This window comes from Eubalaena glacialis, chromosome 2, assembly GCF_028564815.1.
Source record: "Eubalaena glacialis isolate mEubGla1 chromosome 2, mEubGla1.1.hap2.+ XY, whole genome shotgun sequence".
NCBI classification, from domain to species: Eukaryota; Metazoa; Chordata; class Mammalia; order Artiodactyla; family Balaenidae; genus Eubalaena; species Eubalaena glacialis.
Window position 1 is genome coordinate 99,763,697 of NC_083717.1, and position 23,317 is coordinate 99,787,013.

At 44.2% G+C, this 23,317-nt stretch overlaps 1 protein-coding gene across 1 annotated transcript in view; it reads left to right on the plus strand.

The window, feature by feature from the left end:
- Positions 1–11,978: 11,978 nt before the first annotated feature.
- LOC133085203 (aromatase-like) overlaps positions 11,979–23,317 on the plus strand; it is a 31,474-nt gene continuing 20,135 nt past the window's right edge. Inside the window, exons 1-3 of the mRNA XM_061182135.1 lie at positions 11,979–12,122; position 12,185; positions 17,763–17,913. Of these exons, the coding sequence (XP_061038118.1) occupies positions 11,979–12,122; position 12,185; positions 17,763–17,913 (296 nt within the window). The remainder of the gene's footprint in view (positions 12,123–12,184; positions 12,186–17,762; positions 17,914–23,317) is intronic.

The following is a 23,317-nucleotide window of genomic DNA, read 5'->3' on the forward strand; positions in this document are numbered from 1 at the left end:
CACATTTTAAGGCAAGACCAGAAAAATTTCAACATAAAGCTTTTTCTCTGCCCTTTGGCCCCTTTCCTCCTCTCTAATGTGCATTGTGCATCTGCATTATGCATTAACCAGACCTCCCCAACGGCAGAAATACCTGCTTAACCATAAAGATCACTTTTTCTTCTTCTGACGCCAATCACGTAACTACTTAGAAGATAACATTTCTTTCTCATTCCTGTAATGGTTATAATGACCCACCATTCACCCTGTACATGTAAACATCTTTGGAATACTTTATGTACAATGCCAATATATCATTTCCCTTAATGATAGTGGTTGGTGCAGGTCAGACTGGTCAGACAACCTGGGGAGATACTGGACCAAACTTAATGGAAGTCTTTAGCTTAAATACTTACTTATGATCTCACCAATGTTATTAGCTATATTACCTGTATCTGCCTATTTACAAGATTATTGTTTCTTGCATTACTAAACATGTGACTGAGCCTCAGATAAAATGAATGATGATTAGGCAACCTGAAACTATTCACCAAATATATAGTCCTAGAAGATCAATGATCTCAATAGTGTAACTCTAGATATGGGAAGAAACACAAGAGGGAACCATTTCCTGAACCATAACAGACTAGTAAGACAGGCAGTCCAGAGACTTGGCTACTGTTAACAGAGCCTAGTCTAGTAATAAGTAATAACAAAATCCTCACATGACATGGGAATGAAGCTTCCTGGCACCTTAGGACAAATTGGTCATGAAATGCCTACCAAAACTTGGTTGAAATTAAGACCAAAAGGAAAGTGACTGTAAAATAAAGAGGGTTGCCCACCATCCAGTTCGACAAGAATCAAGTCATTAGCCACTGCAGTCACCCACCTACAGTACCCACTGAATGGAATTCAGGCACAGGCCTTCAGATAATTCGATATTTTCCAAAGAAATTTTTTTATGTACCCAGTTTCTTGCATCTTCAAATAGTCAGAAAAGCACTGAAGCCATTAACTGTTTGTTTCTCATGAATACTAGCAATCTTGTACTGAAATGAGTGCTTCATTGCACGTACCCCTTCACCAAAATCACATATACACTGACCTCCCCACCATGACTCTTTGAAACAGTTCTCAGAACTTTTGCAGAGACTGTCTCCTTGGTTATAAACCTCAGTTGCCTCAAATAAAAGTTTCCATTTACTGCTTAGATTGATTACTGATTGATTGATTACAGTAATTTGATTACTGATTAATTTGGCCATATTGTAAGTAAATAGCGAGTCAAAATCGTGTCAGCCCAGCTGCTTGATGCCTAAAGAACATCCACTCAGCTTCCAGTCCCCGAGAGCAGGAGGCCAGGCGATTACCTTCCAGATCCTGTCTTTGAAAAATGGAATTCTGGATGGACATTTCCTGTCTCTCATAATCTGGCGTTTCTTTGTGGGGAGAGGGGTATTCTCCAAGTCTCTGATTTTGAAAACTGACTTCAAAATGGAATTTAGGAAATCACTCTCATCTCTACACCACCTCTATCTCCTCCCTAATCTCTCTCCTCAACACCGCATTACATCCTGCTCCTCTATGACGTGTGGGTCCCCAGAGGTCTACCGGAGGAGAACATGTACAACCTCTCGTCATTTGGTCAGTTGAGGTGACTTTCTCCAGGACAGGTGTCTGTGTCAGGTGGACCTGGTGACATGATGGCAGAGATGCCGGCAAGGCCTGTCTCAGAGTGGCACTGCGGGTGGAGAGCTCCAACTATCTCCCCAAGCCCCTCTCTTGCTCCTTAGGCAAAGGAGGCACGGGGAGTGTCGTGAGCAGAGCCCAGAACTGATTCTTAGACCAGGGCGCCTTCCACCAGGACATTTGCTGAGCTGTTTCACTAACACACTAACCAATCACACATTTACACAACTACTTAGTCCACAAATGTTCACTAAGCCCCTACCATGGGACCCAGAGCTTGGGTCACTAAAAGGAGTGGGAAGAAGTGCGGGTGTTGGTGGGGGGAGCCATAGATGGGCACATGCAGAAGGACACGATGTAGACCCTGGAGTAGTAGCCCGTGTCTGCAGGACGCCTTAGCTCCAGGGGACAGAAGAGGATTCGAAAGGTCATATGAAGGGCCAGGGGAAACATCCCCACCTCACAACTTGGTAGAGGGCTCCAGGCCCTTCGAACAGAGGACAGCCACTGCCAGCCAGGACCGGCTTCACAATCTGTGGGACCCAGAGCAAAATTAAAATCTGAGGCCCTTTGCTCAAAAAAAAAAAAAAAGTATTAAAATCAAGACAGTAAGAGCAGAACATTAATCCAAGCATGGGGCTCTTCTAAGTACAGGACCCCATGTGATTGCACACTTCACACGCCCATGGAGCTGGCCCTGATGCTACTCATATTTACCATTTCATTCACAAAGCCAAGGAATGTCAGACCACCCAGTACCTAATACAGACAACTACTGACCAAAAAAGGAAGCAGAGGCCCAGAGAAATGAAGTGACTTGTCCACGGTCTCACAGCTGGTTACTGGCAGCCAAGTCTCCTTAGAAAACAGCTACACCCTGCTTTTGCCAATCAGAATTATATCTTATAGATTTGTCTACTTGCTTGTTTACTTCCTACTGTAAAGCTGGCTAGGTGTAGGATAAAAAGAAGAAAATATGCTCCTTTGAACATAAAATAAGGCCCCCCAAACCTGAAGGCAGAACCCTTTATCTGCCCCAGATTCTCCAGCCACCACTGCTGGCTCCTCTTTCTGGGGAAGCAGCCCAGGTCCACCCAGGAAGTCTTTCCACTGTCCAGATGCTCAGGCATGGCTCATGGCACTCCACCACGTGACTGGCATCTTTCGAGGGTCTCCTGACCATCCCTGATGTGGGTGAGGGGGGGCAGAGCACAAATCACAACCTGTCACCGCTGAAAGGACCATGGAGATGAGCAGAATAACACTTCCATTCTATAGATCAGAGACCTGAGGCCCACAGAAGGGCTGTGGAGAGTTGGGAGAAGAACAAAGGTCTGCTGGTAGAGAGCTCCCCAAATGCCAGTCTTGGCTCAGAGACTGTGTGTGACCATATTGCCAGCTGTACTTCCTTCTCTACAACATTGGGAGGTAAGCGGAGAAGAAAGACAAGAAGGTGTGATGGAAGGGGTTTCTGAGCCAGACAGACCTGGCCAGTTCTGCTGCTTTCCAGCTGTACAAGTTTTGCTATCATGGAAATACTAAGTCTCAGTTTCCCCAGCTAGAAAATGAGGATAGAATGTACCCCACACATTGCATGCAATGAGATGAGATGCCTAAGAGGCCCTGATCCTGCCATTATAGCATATGCTCAACCAAGGTTGTGTCATGCCCACCCTCTCTCTCTTCCTCTGCATCAGGAGTTCCAGCTGGGGCCACAAGCAGATTTGGAAACCTTTCATGGGTGGTGTGAGGTGAAGCATCCCAGCATCTAGTTGCATCTCCTGAAAGACATGGACCCGAAGACCTTTTGAGAAAAGACTTTAACCATGTATACAACTGGGGTTCTGACTCACTGGCAAACTAGGGTTCAGTGGGAGAGGTAGGGAGAAGCAGGGGGATCCTCATTACGGATCAGCAAAGGCCTGGTGTCACATCAGACACACCCAGAATGCCCAGAAATCTTTGAGGGAAGAGGGAAACTTGAAATAGCTGCTAAGACCCTGTGCGCCAGCAGGGGAAGTTATTAAGTAGTAAAATCCATGAGCTCCCATTAAGGGGGTCTCCTGGTTACTCAGGCTGCTGAGGCCTGCAATTGCCTCCACCCCACACAATGCCATGAAGAAGCCTACAGGGGCCCCTATGGGTGGGGGACTCCAAGGATTGCCCATTGGCCATTTCTGTCACCAAAGCTGCTCCTTTCCAGCTCACCACTCATGCGCCCTCCTCCATGTACCTTTCATCCCCTCCTGCCTTCACTCCTGCTGACTCTCAGCTTAAAAGCCCCTTTGTACCCAAAGAAGTCTTCTCCTGTCTCAGCGCCTCTCCTTGGGGAAGCTCTTCTCATCCCATCAGCAGGAACCTCAAACACATTTGTGGTCCTTCACACTGGCCTGGATCTCTCTCCCGTGGCAGCCTCTCCCTGGGGCTGGGACCCAGGCCTTTGTCCCCAGACACTGTGAACCTCCTGGGGCAAGAAACTTTGAACTGGTCACCTCTGTACACTCCTCAGTGACTGACACAGTGTTGGTGAGTGTCTTTGGTTCAATAAAATGGGATAATTGGGTCACTAATTATTCCACACACGTGCAAGTCTCTGCCCTCTACATTTCAGTCCCAGCGTTTGAGAAAAACAGAAAAGCGGGGCAAGAGGCCCAGATGCATCCCTTCCTGTGCTGAGAGCAGCATTGGGGGAGTAAGCAGAAGCCCCCGGTACCCTTCCCCACCTCCTGCACCACACACACCAACCAACACATGCACACTGCAGAGCCTTCACTGGTTTCCGGGCATTTCACTATCTTTGCCATTTTTCCGACGGCCTATGGGTCACAGAAAGGGGTCACACATGAGGTCACTGGGAGGGTTTACACCACAATCTCCCTGCAATTCACTAGGGAAATCCACCCCTGCAGACCCACCACCTACAGGTTTTCCACAGCCCTGGTCTCCCAAGTGCCAGCCCTCAAGACCCCTTGCTTCCGCATGTCCTCAGGCACTTGGAGCTCCCCAAGGCTTCCATGTCCTGAGCAACCCCTCCTACCCAGAAGCACCTGTCTCTGAACCTGTGTATCCAGCCTTGGCTCTCTCTGCAGTGCCATGGACTCTGATTACAGACACTCCCATCAGAGTTCCTGCAGGTGACAGGGGCACATTTAAAACCATGCACACAAGGATGGAGGGCTGAGTTCTGGAGCATAGGCACTTCTGCGGAGAGAAGAGGGGGTGAGGGCTTGGACTTAGTTGTACAGTTCTAGTTCTCTAAAGTGACGGGCAGGGGTTCTAAAGCCAATGTGGCAAATAGGAGGGGTGTCCATGGTTGGCAAAATACTCTGTGTGTTGTGTGCACACATATTTCATAATTTAAATTTTTTAAAAAGAACAAAAGCACTTGAGGATATAAGTACAACATACTTCAGAAACATATGACAGCAGTAGGACTCTCCTAGACCTTCTGTTCATTCTTAGGCATTGGAATAATTTTGGCCTCAGTCTGTTCCCCAAATCAGCTCTCCTGAGGGACCTTCCTCCCCTCCTCTTCCCTAGCCAACCCTGGGCCCCTGCTCCTTCTTCCCTCCTGCCTGTGGCTGGCCTGCACCCCTTTCTTCCTGGGGCCCAATCATCTCTGCTTCCGAGACCAAGCCTGGCCCAACCAGCCCCCAAATTCTCCCCCATCCTGCACATTCTTACCTTCTTCCCAGTGGCCCTCAGGCTGCTTAGGGCTGCCAGCCACAGAGCCCACATTGAAATTAACAAAAGGAATGCCTACAGAATCCTCACACATTCCTTCAGTCTCATAGGAAGGAGGGTGTGGCCAAGAAGATCCTGAACTCCTTTCCTCCCAGGGTCACACCAAAATTACGACTATTTACAGAGCAACTACTGATGAGAAAGGTCTGAAGACTAGCAGAAAGGATCTTCTACAACTAAAGATATAAAGAAGGAACCACAACGAGACAGGTAGGAGGGACGGGAGACATGGTTAAGATCCCTACACCCCTGGTGGGCAACTCACTAATGGGAGGATAATTATGATTGTAGATGTGCTCCCCAATGAGTCAGACGTCTGAACCCCACATTGGGCTCCCCAGCTGGGCATCCTACATAAGGAAGAGGAGCTCCCAGAATGTTTGGCTTTAAGGCTAGTGGGGCTATTTTCCAGAGAACCAGTGTGCTGCGGGAAGAGAAACTCCAGTCCTAAAGGGCGCACATAAAATCTCACATGCTCCAGGACCAAGGGCTAAAACGGTAATTTGAAAGGAGCCTGGGTCAGACCTACTTTTTCATCTTGGAGAGCCTCCCAGAGAGGCAGGAGGCAATTGAAAGTCACCCTAGGGACTTAAGACACTGGCAGCAGTCATTAATGACAGCACATCCCATTAAGAGAAAACTGGTGCTGGTAATCACCATTGTGGAATTCTCTGTTTAGATTATTAGTACAGGGACTTGCCCTCGCCCACTTGCGAGTCTGTGCCAGTTCTGGGAAGCCCCAGTCCAGGCAGTTAGCTGGGCAGGGATACTCTGCCCCACTCACCAGCAGGCCTGCTGCCGAAGGACACCCTGGGAACCCAGCAGCCCCAGGACTGGCCCTACCCACCAAGAGGTCTGCAAAGTCCCAGGACCTCCAAGACCCTGACGCTAGCCATCAGACCCAAGCCCACCCACCAGAAGGCCTACATTAGCCCTAAACCTGGCCTCACCCACAAGGGGTTAGGTCCCAGCCCTTGCAGGCTGACACCAATTCTGGGACCCCCAGGGCCCTGTTGCCAGAGACCCAGGACCCAGCTCTACCCACTAGGGGGCCGGCACCAGCCCTGTGACTCCGTTGGCCCTGGCACTGCCCACAAGCAGGCCAACACCTGTTCCAGAAACTCCAGACCTTGCAGCCAGAGACCCTAGCACACAGCTCCAGCCAACAATGAGCCACCCCAGGCCTGGGACCTGGCCTCACCCATGGGTGGACACCAGCCTTGGGACCATCAAGGAATGCAGCCAGCTATGTTAGGATCTGGGGCACTCACCAGTGGGCCAGCACCACCCCCAGGACACCCTGGGCCCCGGCACCACCCACCAGTAAGCCAACACCAGGTCCAGGAATACCAGCCCCATAGCCAGAGAAGCCAGGACTCGGCTCCACCCATTAGTTTGCCAGCACAAGCCCCAGACCTTGGCCTCACCCACCTGTGGGTGGGAACAATCCCTAGAAAGCCCTGGGCCCCAGCTCCAACCACCAGTGGGATGACAGTGGCCCTAGAACCACCACAGCCTTGCAGCCAATGTGTCAAGACTCAACCCACCACTAGGAGCCCAGTATCACCTCCCGACCATGCCCTGGGTCCCAGCTTTGCCCAGCAGCAGGCCTGAACCAGCTCCAGGACACCTTGGGCCCCTCAGCCAGCAATGACAGAATCTGGCCCCAATCACCAGCATGCTGTCACTAGCTCTGGGTCACCCCAGACCCCACAGTCACCCAAGTCAGGAATTGGCCCTGCCCATCAGTAGGAGGACACCAGGCCCGTCTCCTTCTGAGCCATGGCCCCATCATCAATAGGCTGATCCAACTCTGGGAGCCCTGGACCCACAGCCAGCCACGCCAGGACCAAGCTCTGCCCACCACCAGACCAGCATTAGCACAAGGACCCCCTTTCCCAGGGCTCCATAGCCAGTCACTCCCAGCCCTGCCCACCTACAGGTGGCAGCCTATGCACAAGGCAGGGCCTGGCAACAAACTGACGCGGGTGTAGCCACGTCAACCACCACACCCACAGTAGTCAGCCTGCCACAACAGACAGACACACGCAGTCCACAAAGAGGATACCCCTAAAGCATATTGCTCAGGTGACCAGAGGGGTGTGCACTGCTGGGCCCCATCGGACATTTCCTACATAAGGCCACTTCTCCAAGATTGGGAAACAAAACCAACCCACCAGTTTAAGAGAGGTTTGGCAAAACATTAAGTATACTAGCATTCACATTATAGGGGTCCCAGAAGGAGAAGAAAGGGGACGAGAACACATTTGAAGACATAATAACTGACAAATTCCCTGCCCTGGGAAAGAAAAGAGACATCCAGGTTCAGGAAGCACAGAAAGTCCCAAATAGAATCAACCCAAAAAGGACCACACCAAGGAATATTGTAATTAAAATGGCAAAAATTAAAGATAAAGAGAGAAATTTAAAAGCAGCAAGGGAAAAAACAAACAACAAGTTACGTACAAGGCAAATCCCATAGACTATGAGCTGACTTTTCAGCAAAATTATGCAGGCCCAAGGAGTGGCAGGATACATTTAAAGTTTTAAAAGAGGAAAACCTATAACCAAGAATACCCAACAAGTGTTTCCTTCACATTAAAAAAAAAGAGAGCAAAAGTTTTACAGACAGGAAAAAGCTAAAAATGAGTTCAGCACCACAAAACCAGCTTTAAAAGAGATGTTTAAAAGACTTCTCTAAATGGATGACTCCCAATAACTAGAAATACGAAAATTTCATTAGCAAAGGAAAAAAATCTCATTAGTAAAGGCAAATATACAGTAAAGGTAGTAGATAAACCACTTATAAAGCTAGTGGGATTTCAAAGACAAAAGTAGTAAAATCTTCTATATCTACAATAAGTAGTTAAAGGATATGAAAAACAAAAGGATCTAAAATATAGTTCAAAAACAGTAAGTGGGGTGGTGGTGGGGGGCAATGCAGGGTTGTTAAAATGTGTCCAAACATAAGAGATCAGTAACTTTAAATAATCATGTATTTACATAGATTGCTATTTAAACCTCATGGTAACCACAAACCAAAAAATCTGTAATAGATACACACACTCAAAAAGACAGGAATCCAAACATAATACTACATATAACCATCAGATCAGAAGGGAAGAGAGCAAAAGAAGAAGAAAGGAACAAAAGAGAACCATAAAAACAACCCCCAAACAATGCACAAAATGGTAACAAGTACATACCTATCAATAATTACTTTAAATGTAAATGGACTAAATGCTCCAATCAAGAGACACAGAGTGGCTAAATGGATCCAAAAACAAGACCCACATACATGCAGCCTACAACAGATTCATTTCAGCTCTAAAGACACATGCAGCTTGAAAGTAAGGGGATGGAAAAGATATTCCATACACATGGAAATGAAAAGAAAGGTGGGGTAGCAATATTTATATCAGACAAAATAGACTTTACAACAAAGACTGCAACAAGAGACAAAGAAGGACATTACTTAATGATAAATGGATCCATACAACAAGAGGATATAACAATTGTAAATACATATGCACGTAAAAAGGAGGACCTAAATATACAAAGCAAATATTAACAGACATAAAGGGCGATTAATCTACAAAACAAGGGGACTTCCCTGGTGGCGCAGTGGATGAGACTCCACGCTCCCAATGCAGGGGGCCTGGGTTCGATCCCTGGTCAGGGAACTAGATCCCACATGCATGCCGCAGCTAAGAGTTCATATGCCACAACTGAGGAGGCTGTGTGCTGCAACTAAGGAGCCAGCGACCCCCAACTAAAGGATCCCTGGAGCCACAACTAAGGAGCCCACGTGTACAACTAAGACCTGGTGCAACCAGATAAATAAATAAATATTTTAAAAATCTACCACAGAAGAGGCAAAAATGTACAACGGGGAAAAGACAGCCTCTTCAATAAATGGTGTTGGGAAAACTAGACAGCTACATGCAAAAGAATCAAACTGGACTACTTTCTGCACCACATACAAAAATAAATTCAAAATTGATTAAAGACTTAAATCTAAGACCTGAAACTATAAAACTTCTACAATAAAACATAAGCAGTATGCTCTTCAACTTCAGTCTTAGTAATATTCTTTGGATATGTCACCTCAGGCAAGGGATACAAAAGCAAAAATAAAGAATAGGGACCATAGCAAACTAAAAATCTCTTGTGCAGCAAAGGGAACTATCAATAAAACAAAAAGACTACTGAATGGGAGAAGATATTTTCAAATGACATATCTGACAAGGGGTTAATATCCAAAATATACAAAGAACTCATATAACTCAAAAAAAAAAAAAAGAAAGAAAACCTACTTAAAAATGGGCAAAGACATTTTGCCAAAGAAGATATACAGATGACCAACAGGCACTTGAAAAGATGCTCAACATCACTAACCATCAGGGAAATGCAAACAAAAACCGCAATATCACCTCACACCTGTCAGAATGGCTATTATCAAAAAAACAACAAATAACAAGTGTTGGCAAGGATGTGGGGAAGAGGGAACCCTCATGCACTGTTGGTGGGAATGTAAACTGGTATAGCCACTATGGAGAAGAGTATGGGGATTCCTCAAAAAATTAAAAATAGAGCTACCACATGATCCAGCAAGTCCACTTCTGGGTATTTATTCCAAGAAAACAAAAAACTAATTAGAAAAGATATATGCACCCCTATGTTCACTGCAGCCAAATTATGAAAGCAACCTAAGTGCCCATCAATAGATGAGGATAAAGAAGGTGTGTGTGTGTGTGTGTGTGTGTGTGTGTGTTTAATGGAATATTGTTAAGCCATAAAAAAGAATGAAATCTTACCATTTGCAGCAGAATGGATGGACCTAGAGGGTATTGTGCTAAGTGAAAATAAGTTGGACAGAGAAAGAGAAATACTCATGATTTCACTCATATGTGGAATCTAAACACCAAAACAAATGAACAAACGTAGTCAAACAGAAATAGAGTCGTAGATACGGAGAACAAACAAATAGTTGTCAGAGGGGAGGAGGTTGGGGGGAAGAAAGAAATAGGTGAGGCAGATTAAAAGGTATAAACTTTCAGTCACAAAATACATGAGACATGATTATGAAATGTACACTTGGGGTATATAGTCAGTAATTATGTAGTATCTTTGTACAGTGACAGATGACAGCTAGATTTATCATGGTGATCATTTCTAACTGTATAGAAATATTGAATTACTATGTTGTATCTAGATACCAACATACTGTGTAGGTCAATTATACTTCAAAAACAAAGAAACAAACTCACACAAAAGAGATCAGATTTGTGGCTACCAGAGGTGGGGGTTTGAGAGAGGGGTGAATTAGATGAAGGTGGTCAACAGGTACAAACTTCCAGTTATACGATAATAAGGACTAGGGATGTAATGTGCAACATGACAGAGATAATTAATACTTCTGTACATTATATATAAAAGTTGTTAAGACAGTAAATCCTAAGCGTTCTCAGCAAAAGGAAAAAATATATTTTTTCTATTTCTTTAGTGTTGTATCTCTACAAGATGATGGATGCTCACTAAACCTATTTTGATAATCATTTCAGGATGTATATAAGTCAAATCATTATGTTGTACACCTGCTGTATGTCAATTAAATCTCAGTAAAACTAGAAAAAAATATATCTGCGCTCCGATTTAAAAAAAAAAACAGAATCATCAAATCAAACTGAAAATTGTCCTCCACAGGAGACTGGCTGCTGTGGGGAGCTTGGTTGCTGAATGGCACCTGAGCCTATTTCTGGTGGCAACTACTATGTCTGTCCTCTCTTTTCTTCCTGCTTCCCTATTCCTTCTCTTTCTTCTCTCCCGTTTTCCTTCCTCTCCTATTCTTCTTTCCTACTCACTCTGACATTGGCCTCCATGTACACTGCTTCATCTAGCGTGGTGCAAGAGATTTTAAGCCTCATCAAAGCCAATGGAAAAAGACTGCCCTGAGTGAGCTACGTTGAATTCAACAGACAACTTTATGGGAGGCTCTGATATTGCCTCAATGATGCCCATGAAACACCTTCTTACTGGAGAAGCTTACCCTTTTAAGGAAGTAATTTTGAGCAAGGAAAGGGGTTGGAGGATGCTTTTTTTTTTTTCAGTTGATTTGTCCACCAGGGAAAAAGACTGCCTAAACAAAATCTGCTGATGAAGTCATAGAATGACTCCACCACTGGAATGAGCTTCATTTTCATGTATTTTGTAAGAAATTTAGCTCTCAGTTGAGAATTCAGTCACTCTACCTACTCGATGGCAAGATGATATGGTTCTATCAGACCAAGAGTCTAAACAAACGTGAGATTCTACCAAGGTCAGAAATGCTGCACTTCAAGCCAAAAGATCTCTCTTGGGCTTGATTGTTTCGACTTGTAACTACAAATCTGTCTTGTCTAAGCGTCCAATCACGTTATCAAACAAAGCACCCATCTCTACAGTACAGCATCCTCTGAAGCAACAGGAGTCCTAGATGTACCTTTGGGGGATTCTCTAATTTTTCTGCCACTCTGATTTCCACAGGACTTTAAATTGCTTCCCCTGAGATCAAGCAACACGAGATGGTTTTGGAAGTGCTGAACTCAGTGCATTATAACATCACCAGCATGGTGACCGAAGTTGCATCTGTTGCCAGCATTGCAATCCTGCTGCTCACTGGCTTTCTTCTCTTGGTTTGGAATTATAAAAACATATCCTCAATACAGGTAACACAGTCATTTAGCTCTGTATCTAAGTAGAGTGTTTCCTTGGGCTTTTGGTCCATGAGGGTAAAGACAATTTTGCAAGACATCGAAGAGTAAACCTGAGGAGATGGCTGAAGCCCACAGCATATTAGCAAATGAATTCAGGTGAATATTTTTATACCAATTATCTGTACATGTTAAATGAAAGCACTAAAAAATATATTAGATAACCCCTTCCAGTCGGCATTTTGTTTTAGTACGATAGACTTGGCACAAGTATCCTTTAAAGTAAGTTTGCGATGGAGTGGAGCAAGGTAAAATTCCAGGTTTTTTTTTTTTTCATTCAAATTCATTCCAATTTTGCTCTAAAGGTGAAAATGTCTCTGGAATGCCTTCTGTACTCCTTTCTGTCTCCCTCCCACTTTGCCTCATCCATGTCCTCTACCCTCTCCCTTTCTTGAACCTATTCCATCTCTTTATCCCATTCTTTATTTTCTTTTATTTTGGGGCATGGTGGTGATATTGGTGCCACCAGAAGGGCTGGATGGGACCTGGACAGCGGAAGAAAAATGGGGATCACTATAGTTCCCTTGAAAACCTAAAAAAAACTTCCACAAGCTCTGTGGATCAATCAAAAGTAGAGTATAATATAATTATCCAGATAATTCCAGTAGAAACCCCATCACTCCACACTACCAGATTAACTCAGAAATATCAGGCGGTTTTTTAGTTTTCAGGGAAAACTCCTCATAGCAGGCATCTGTCCCCAGTTCCATAAGATATCCGATAAGGCTTTATTTCAAGAGCAGAGTCCTTACACACTTTCAAGCGTCGCGGGCCTCTTCACAGAGTGATGTTGAGTGGGAGTGTGGCGCTGCTGCAAAGTGCCCTGGGTCTGGATTCTCCATCGTTTTCCAGAGAACTGATTGTCTCTCTGCCCAATTCAGCCTGGTATTTTAGTTTACTTTAAGGCCCAATGGAATGGAATGTTTAGTTTGTTTTGTTCTCTACTCCTGATGGGGGTCTGAAGGAAGACTGTTCCACAGTCTTTTAACTTGAAGCCCTTCCCCACCACTGCTCCTTCCTCACTGGATTTCTCCTCCTCCAGTGGGCACCCAAGTCAGGGTCCATGAATGGTGGCAGTGAGGGAGGAGGTATTTTTTAACAAGTCCCCCCAGATGTTTATGTTGCAGGTGATGGTAAAACTCCCTTGGACCTTTAGGGAGGGGCAAACACAAGAACTGGCATCCTTGAAGCCCTGGACCAGGAGCCTAGCTGGTAGCTCACTCTGTCCACCACCTCTGGACATCATGCTGTCATACACTGACAGTCTATGACACTATCACATAGTCCTGTGGTTCTCAGCCCTGCCTGAGGAGGGTCGCCATGTGGGTTTTTGTTTTTTTAACATCTTCCCAGGTGGCTTTCCTGAGCAGTCAGGGTTGAGAGCCACGGAATGGAGCCCAACCCGTTCATTTGACAGAAGGGGAAACTGAGCCTCAGAGAAGGGCTCTGCCTTGTCCAGGCAAACCGCTGTGACAAGTATGAGTAATTGTGGAGTTCAAACTCCGCATTTCACGGGGGAGAGGTTAAAGCCACAGAAAGGAGATGGCTTGCCAGCACCTCAACTGGAAGGAGAGTGGCAATAGGGGAACCACCAGGAAGACCTAAATCCCAGGTAGATGATCATTTTGCTACCAGCGAGCTTCTAGTTCCATGCTTTCCTTGGGAAAATGTGAGGTCTGGTCAGAACCTTCTAGTTCTAGAAACCTCTGGCCCAGGCTGAGATCCCGCGACTCCTGGTTGGGGAAGGGAAGGTGAGGACACTGGCCTTGTTGGATGGGTCTTGCTGACCAATACTTCTGAACTCCTTTTGCCAGATCCCTCCAAGCACTGGCTCTCTGGGTTCTTAGCTTTATACATATGGGGAATCTCAGGGTCAGTGAAGCGAAAGAGTTGAGAAGGTACAACGAGCCAAAGCCCTCTAGTAAAAGTTACAGTTTTCAAAGCAGTTTCACACCCACTTTCTCCTGTGAACCTCTGGGCACTCTGGTGAGTTGAGTGTGTTGATGCCTATTTTACAGATGAAGAAACTGAGACTTAAAGAGGCTAGGTGTCCGTAACTAGTAAGTGATGAAACTGGGACTCAAATCTAAGCTTCTTAAACCCACACTTACTGAGAGGTCCTGCATTATCAGGTGATGGGGACAAGGGGGTCGAGGAGTGTGCAAAGGTGACACACATAGGCACAGGACTTAGTGCCAGCAAGGGCCGTGAGGGTTCGGAGAGGAAAAAATCATTCCTATTTGGGGGTTTTGTAAGCTTCAATTTGGGGAAACTGCCCAAGTTCACTGATCTCTGCCAGGATTATAGTTACCTGGCACCTGGCAGCTCTCCCTTCCCCAAGGATACAGGGCGATGCCCAACCTTGCACGTGGGTCCTCTCCCCCAGAGGCCCTCTCTGCCTTGGGCACCACATTCTTTATGCGAGCACTGGAAAAAAAGGACATGGCAATAGTCTCCTTTGCCCATTAAAAATCTGTTTTACAGAAAATGCACAAATAAACATGTCATCACAGACCAGGACAAGAAGTAGCATGTTAGCAGCATCCTAGAAACTCCTCTTGTGCCTTTTCAAACATACCGTCTCTCATCCCCAGAAGTAAACAACCTTCTATTTCTTAACGATCGCTCCCCTGCTTTTTTATAGATTTTTCACCTAATTTCATATTCCAAACAACGTACTTTAGTTTTGCCTGGTTTTACATGCTTTAGCAATAGAATCCTACATTATTCTTCTATCTTGCTTTTTTGCTCACTTTTTTGCCTGTGGGTTTCATCCAGGTTGTGGCATGCAGCTGCAGTTCATATGGTATGCAGTTATATGAACACCCCATGGTTTAATCTCCCATTCTACTGTTGATGGACATTTAGGGTGTCTCCAGCTTGGGGCTACTGTGAACAGTGCTGCTATGAACATTCGTGTGCACAGGATTCTCTAGGGTATACACCCAGCATGGAACGTAACAGCTTCTTGATTAGGACAGAGGGTGGGAGGGCCCAGCTGTTGGCTTCATGGAGGCCATCCCTGCACAAAAATGCAGTGACGTATTTACCGCTCCTCTGAGGGTGTGCAAGAGACTCCTGCACTCACACATGCCTAGATGAGCATTCCCAAATCTGAGAAGCAGAGAGCAGTGTAATGTGGACACAACCAGAGTATTTCCCTCATATTCTAACAAAATTTCTCCCCTCCTAGAGCATTCTTCTCTCCAACCGGAAGGTATAAGATATACATGTAACTGAAAGGATATTGTATGATAACTATTTCATTTTGTGCTTTTTTTCACATTCCTTTTTCCCTACCCAAGATCTGATGGGGACCTAGTTATACTTATCATACCATCACAGGTCTAACTTGGAGCTATATCTATACCTAGAAGGGTCTCAGTGTTTGTTGGATGAATTAAGCTGACATAAGATGGATCGCTACGGACTCAAAACTCTTAATTCTCTCTGGTTAGAACACTCAGGTTCTCAACTCCTAAGGGAGTTCAACACAATCACAATCTCCCTTTTTCAGGAGATACAGCTCTCCACTTTCATATTTTAAATTAGAATGGTGGTTCCCAAATACTAAGACTTTCTACATGGCACTAAACTTTTACATAAAAACTGAAAAGTGAAGCCTTGATTTGTATGTCTTTGTTCCTCATGGCCCTAGCATATGAAGTAAATGTTTGTTGAATAAGTCTATTCCCAAACAGACAGACGTTTGACTTCACATGGACTAAATGTATGAGAAATAATATATTTTTCCATTTTTATCAAAATGTAAATACACCTAAAATATTCTAAATAAGGATAACATTTAAAACTTCATGCTTTACACAAGTCTAACTAACTTTTAAAATTCATTCAGGAAATATTTATTGACAGTCTACAATGTTTCAAGCTGTAAATATAGCAAAGTATTTTGTTATTATGCATAATATGTCAGTTGATAAGAGGTCAGTATATCTGATGATATTTTAAGGAAATATGTATACAATCAAATCAGCTTGCTTAATTCTTTTAAGAACTTAATGAAATTATTTTAATATAAAGTCAGTCATCTATTCATAGTACTATTAGAACAATCCTAAGATTAAGACCCCCTGACCAAAGAAACTAAAATTCGTTTTGGTTCTGTAGACATTAACAAAGACCTTCACTGTAGAGACAAAAAAGCAGACAGTCTTGTCCACATTAACCCAGCTACTTCAGATTAAGGAGTAATCCTTGTTTGTCAGATTTGGGGCTAAACTTCCAATTTAGATGATTCATGCAAAAACTTAGGTTATGTAGATTATTACAGAACTCCAGACCAGGCAGTGAGAGTACTGTACTGTCTCAGACAGTTGTGTGAGTTTTGGCTCCATGACTATTTCACTGACAGAACGGAATTAAAGGAGTAATATATAGAAATGGTATAACTTTACAATAAAACTCCTAAAACCATTCCAACAAGCTTTCGACGAACTTTTCACCACCACCACTAAAATCAAGCTGCCAAGTTTGTTCTCTGACACAAGCAACAGCAACTCCCCTGGCTGCTCACCAGATTCACAGTCTTCACAATTCTGTCATCGTCTGCATCAGCAAGGGTGTAAGGGCCATGGCTCTTCACTAAAACCACATCACTGGACTCAGACTCCGGTCTAGACACTGATCAGACCCACTGCCTCATTCCTCAATGCTTAGCTTTATTTTGTCTAATGAGATTTAGCTTAATATTCTCTTCTTAAACCAAATCCTTTTTGAAGGAAAAAAAAGAGGAATGGATGTTTTTTGTTTGGACATTGTCTTTGCAGACCATGTTTCTCACAGTTAAACAGATGACACCAAAACCACAAACTAATTCAAACCCACCCATTCCGTTGACCGGTGCTTTCAAACCCAAAGTTTTCAGACAAAACTAGGCAGCCAGACAGATCTGTCAGCTTGTCACTTGTCCTGGTTTTCATGCCTGCTACCAGAGGGACTGATTGACTTGTACTTGAAACTCATTGACACCGTTTAACACAGCAAGAATAGACAACTGGGGCTTCCCTGGTGGCACAGTGGTTGAGAATCTGCCTGCTAATGCAGGGGACACGGGTTCCAGCCCTGGTCTGGGAAGATCCCACATGCTGCGGAGCAACTAGGCCCGTGAGCCACAACTACTGAGCCTGCGCGTCTGGAGCCTGTGCTCCGCAACAAGAGAGGCCACGATAGTGAGAGGCCCGCGCACCGCAATGAAGAGTGGCCCCCGCTTGCCGCAACTAGAGAAAGCCCTCGCACAGAAACGAAGACCCAACACAGGCAAAAATAAATAAATAAATAAATAAATTTAAAGAATAGACAACTACTCCAGTCCATTCAGAATGAAATGATTGAGATCAAATGGAACTGGAGTACTATGTATTCTGGAATACTTTTTACTCGGAGCTGTGAAGAGCCTCATGTTATGCTTATGTTGTTTTTTAAATCTTTTTCCTTTTTTCTTTTTAAGTAATTCACCTATATGTCAGAAGATTAAAAGAACATTTAGATAAAAAAGAACAAGAACATCAGTAATTTAAAGTAATTGCTCCTTCTGGTGTTGAGGAAATACTGACTGTAATCTGATAACTTTCCTAGGTCCTGGCTATTTTCTGGGAATTGGGCCCCTCATTTCCTACTGCAGGTTCCTCTGGATGGGGATTGGCAGTGCCTGCAATTACTACAATAAGACGTATGGAGAATTCATGAGAGTCTGGATATATGGAGAGGAAACTGTCATTATTAGCAAGTAAGTCTTTTAATAATCAAAGACGTATTTTTAATATCAAGGCTGGGATTTTTCCTTTTAAAAAACAAACTGATTTTGATATCTTGCTGTCTTTGTTTCGAAGACTCTGTTTTTACTACTTAAAGGAAGGTGAGTGATTTCCAGGTAAAAATCTAAAACTGGAGACAAGTGGAATAATTGGGCTTTGCTTGAAGCCAAAGGTACACAGATAAAGAACTCTGGAAAGTTGAGAAATCATTCAAAATCTCCCTAAGCAGTGAATGTAGAAACTTAGATCCAGGTGATTTGGCTTTGACAAAATGTACTCAGAGAGAGGTATTAACTTTTTGCTTTCCTAAGTTGTTAGTCTTATCTCTACCATAAGCATAAAACAAACAAACAAAAAAGAACAATAACAGAAGCAAAAGCCTGAGACAGAAAAATCTGACTATATCAATTTGTTGTCCTGTTTCTAATGCCAGGCTACCAAGAAACTTTAGGAGGGTAGACAGTGAAGAAGGCGCCATTCATACACTGCTATCCCATTGGTGACTCTGTGCCAGTGTCCTTGCTGAGTGATTTTACATAAATCAGAAATAATATTGCCGGTTAAAAGAAATGGTGTTCCCCCAATTCCCCCTGCTCTGTTATATTTTCTGGATAACTAGCAGATTGAATTCACTCCAGGGTTAACAAAATGTGCATCCACTGTGAAAAACTAGGCTTCTGAAATATTAGTTTTCTTACTGATTGGTCATGGAAAATGAAGAGTTTAAAAGAGAGCACACTTCACTAGATGTTCTAAACATTCAGCTCTCTTTCTTAGACTGTCAGCAAAGCTAGCTTCAAACTGCCTCATTCATGATTTTTTTATATTTATAATCCTTGATAGGATTTGCATACAAACTAAGACTGACCAGGAGGTTTTACTGATTTATTAGAATTATTTGTTCAGATACACAGACTATTGCACAGAAGTAAGTAAAGCATTTCTGGAAACTACATTGATTGTTTTCAGGCCAAGATAATGAACATCATTTCATAAAACACCATGATGAACTCAAAGCCTAATTCCTTGAACCAAATACATGAAAGAAGGGAACAGGGGAGAAAAATGTTATTCTTCCAAATATTTCTTACTATCCTAAAATGTTATTTTCAACCAAACGAATATCTCGGTTTTTGCCTTTTTTTTTTTTTTTTTTCATTTCACTCAGTTTGGTGTTGTAAAAGTTTGAAGAGTAGCTAAGGCAGACCGTGTTACACATCTAACCATAAATAGCTTCAGGTGGAAATGTCATTTCATTGGGTTCACAGTGAAACACCCCAGTGCAGTGGTTCTCAGACGGTGGCCCCCAACCAGCAGCATCCACTTATCTGGGAACTTGTGAGAAATGCCCATCCTTGGGTCCCACCCTGACCCACTAAATAAGAAAATCTGGGGGCGGGGCCCAGCGATCTGTTTCCACGAGCCCTCCAGGTGATTCTGAGGCACACTCCAGTTTCAGATCCACTGCTCTAATGGCGAGGCCAGAGTTACTCTTGGATTTTACTTCTCTTGGTCTATGGAACTCTGCCTAGACAAATTTAAGTGAATTTGATATGCTCTCATTTTCAAAATCAACACTTTATTCACTTGTACAACTGACTAGAGCCTCAAAAATGTCCTGGAACAGATGGCGATTGGGCTTGGAGGACTGGGACACTGCCTTCTGCTCTTGGATCCCCCAGCACAGCAAGTTGCCTTTCAGCCCTCCTCAAGTCAGTGTCTGCCTTCCCTGTCACCCCTTTCCCTCAGATACAGGCAAAGGGACCTGCAGGATATTCATCCAAAAGGATGACGCCTGCAGCTCAGGATCTAGAGCAGTGCTTCTCACCCGGGCTGCACATTAAAGTCACCCAGGGAGCTGTTCAAAACCCCACTGCCCAGGCCACAACCCAACTGTTACAGTCTCTTGATGGGGTGGACCCAGGCATCGGTAGTGTTTAGAGCCCCAGGTGATTCCAATGTGCTGCAGAGCTTGAGGGAGGAGAGAAGGTAAGAAGCTTCTGGGGCAGGGGGCCTTTCCCTGGGGTTGGGGAAACACCTAAGCAGGTTGGAGGGGTTCTGTCTAATTTTCTTACCCTTAAGTGTAGCTCAGGTGGTGGGAGTGCAAGACTAGACCTGGAGGGAAGAATGAAGCACGTGAGAAAGGACCAGAGGACCAGGACAGAACTTGCTCTTAGACATTAGACACTTAGATCACCAGACAAATTCCCAGGAACCCCAAAGGCAATTCCTGAAATAGGACCCTCGTTACAGCACAGGTGGCATCTGATCACTCTGCTATCTTAGTTAGGAAAGTGACCTTAGCCACCCTGACAGGGTCAGGTGCTGATTCACGCTGAGGACCTGGACAACATCCCACTCTGCCCTTCCCCCAGCTCTCCCAGTTCTTTCCCTGTTCTGTCCTCATAGGCTTTTCTCTGGTTGGAGTCTCTGTGTTCTCTATAATTGCCTCTGAGCCATTCAATTTTGTTGTTAAGGCCTGAGCTCCCCGCGGGAATAGGACAGGTTTGTCCCCATCTCCTTCCCTTGTCTGCTCTTCAGGTCCTTCCAGAACTACCCGTACCTCTTGAAAAGACCCCATTGGACCTCAGAAAGCTTTTTCTTTTTCTTTGAATAGTTTGCCAGATTTTTTCTCTTTTGAAAAGTTTGACATCTGTAGTCATTACAACTGTGCTGAGATTATGCCCCAACTTTCAAGTCAGCTGAGTTCTGAAGTCGGGGGGGGGGGGGGGGTGCTGCAGAACTTCGGCGGTGGGGGGGAAGTCAGGCACGAGTGCTGCCAGGATTCTGCCTGAGCAACTGGGGGCTCTGGGGGGAGCTCCATCTGATCATCTTAAAGTGCGTAAAGTGTGCACGATTCCCAGGCAGGGATGCTCTAAATTACTGAGGGTCTACAGACGTTACGCATGACACTGTATGTCGTGTGCATATATTAGTGTTCGTAATAGTATCAAAAAGGAGAATGTGGGTAGCATCCATAAAGGGGAATTAGCAATTAACATGCTAATTGGGGTCATATTTGCACATCAGTTAGCCATTTAAATACTAATTATTGTTATAGTATTTGTATACCTGTATTAATTGTGTATAAATCTATAGGGAATTCATTCATTTATTTTGTAAGCATCCACTATTGAGAATTATACTAAGCACTGGATGATCCTAAACTACCATAGAAATTATTGGCTCTCCATTCATTCATTAAATAAATATTTATTGAGAACTTTATTATGTACGACAGGTATCATGAACAAATCACTCCCAAATCCCTACTCTTGTAGAGGAATATATTGTTACAGTATTAATATACCAACAATAAAAGGCTAAAACATAGTATTATCAGTAGGGTGAACAACTGTCTTGGTTTACTTGGAACCAGAGGATTTCCCACGCTGTGGGATTTTTAAGCTGGGCAAACCAGGATGGTTGTCCACACCATTATCAGGTAGATATGGGCTATATAGAAGATGAGGTGGGTGGAGCAACTTTGCGATGGGGACAAATCAGGATTCCATTTCAGATATTTTGACTTGACTTGCCTAGTACCACTGAACAGGATATTAAGATATCTAGGATATCTAGGATATCTTTTTCTCTTGCAGTGACCTCAGTATCAAACCATTCAGACCTTCCACTGTAGTCAGAAACTAGCAAAGGAGACTGAGAAAGACAGCCACACAGAGAAGGGAAAACCAGGAGAGTGTGGTGGTCTGAAAGCCAGACGAGAATGCATGTCAGAGAGGATGGAATTGTCAACTCCCCAGATAGTGCCCCATGACTGGACAGAGATGTGAGCACTGCATTTAGCACAAGGGAGGTAGGTCATGGGTGACCTTGACAAGGGCAGTTTCAATGGAGTGCTGGGGGCAAAAATCTGACCACTGTAGAGAATGGGGAGAGAAGAATTGGAGGCAGCAGGTATAGACACTCTTTCCAGGAGTTTGCCATAAAGGAGGCAGAGAAATGGAACAGAGCTGAAAGGGATGTTTGGTTCAAGGAGTTTTTATTTGTTAAGATACAAGATATTACGACATATATGTTTTGATGGAAATGATGAGTTACAGAGGAAAGTGTTGATGCAGCAGACAGGAGGAGTGTGCCAGGTGAGATGACAAGGGGGTCCAGGTAACAAGTGGACGTGGCCTTGAAAAGGGACCTGCAAGTTCATCCACAGTAACAGGAGGGAAGGTTGAATATGGGCACTGATCCTGGTGGTTGGACTTGCAGAGGTTCCAGTTGCTTGTTTTCTCAGTAAAATAGGAAATAAAGTCTGTAGCTGAAATTAAAGGTGAGGAAGTACAACACTGGGGGACAGAGGTGACAGGATATAACAGTCATCCAGGAAAGCGAGAGAGTGGCTGGACTTGGGAAATGTAGTAGAACTGCCAGCTGCACTAAGGGTCCACTTGAAATTTAACTGAGACCTGCCAGTGTGAGTGTGTGTGTGTGTGTGTGTGTGTGTGTGTGTGTGTCCGTGTGCATGTATGGTTTTTTCCCTGGCCCCATTCAGCTGCCAGGTGCAAGCACAGAGTAAGCTAAACTGAGAGTTGGATTCAGCCAGGGTTGAGGTTTTACCAGGCAACTAGGACAAAGTAAGCAGAGGGTCAAGGGACATGAGGATGCATGAAAAGGAGAGACTCTAAAGATCGACAAGAAAATATTTTTCCAACTTTCTAGTAAAAAAGTTCAAATGAACAGGAAAGTTAGAAGAGCAGTCCTCCCCCTTTTTTCCCCATGACCTTGACCTTCTGAAGAGACCACATCAGTTGTCTTACAGGATGTCCCACATTCCAAATTTCTCTCATTGTCTCATTATGGTGTCATTGAACATATTCTTCTACTCCTGGTATTGCTTATAAACTGAACACTAGGTCTATAGGCTCTATTCGATTCAGGTTAATTGTTGTGTAATAATACGTTCCTGTTAGTCCTAGGCACTTCACATTGCATCACATCAAGAGACCAGGGAAGGTGGTCCCATATTAGTGATACTAAATTTGATCAGCTTAGGGTGGTTACAGTCAGATCTCTTTGTTACAAAGATTCTTTTTCTCTTGCAGTGACCTCAGTATCAAACCTGGGTAAGGATATTAGAGGGCAAAGGACAGGGAAAATGTGGTAGGATTGATGGAGTATAAGTCACAGGCACAGAACAGGTCTACACAAGGCACGTGTTTTTAAATGTTTGGTACCAAATATTCCATTGATTGTCTCCCCCCTATTTCTAGTACTCATCAATCTTGAACCTGACCACAGGTGTGTGAGTTCTTTAAACTCAGAACGGGAGGGTGGCTTTTTCTTTACCACCTAAGGACTTACTTCCTGGCTACTTTTCATTTTGAGGAGACATTAGGTTTGCCATCTTTGGGGATGTCT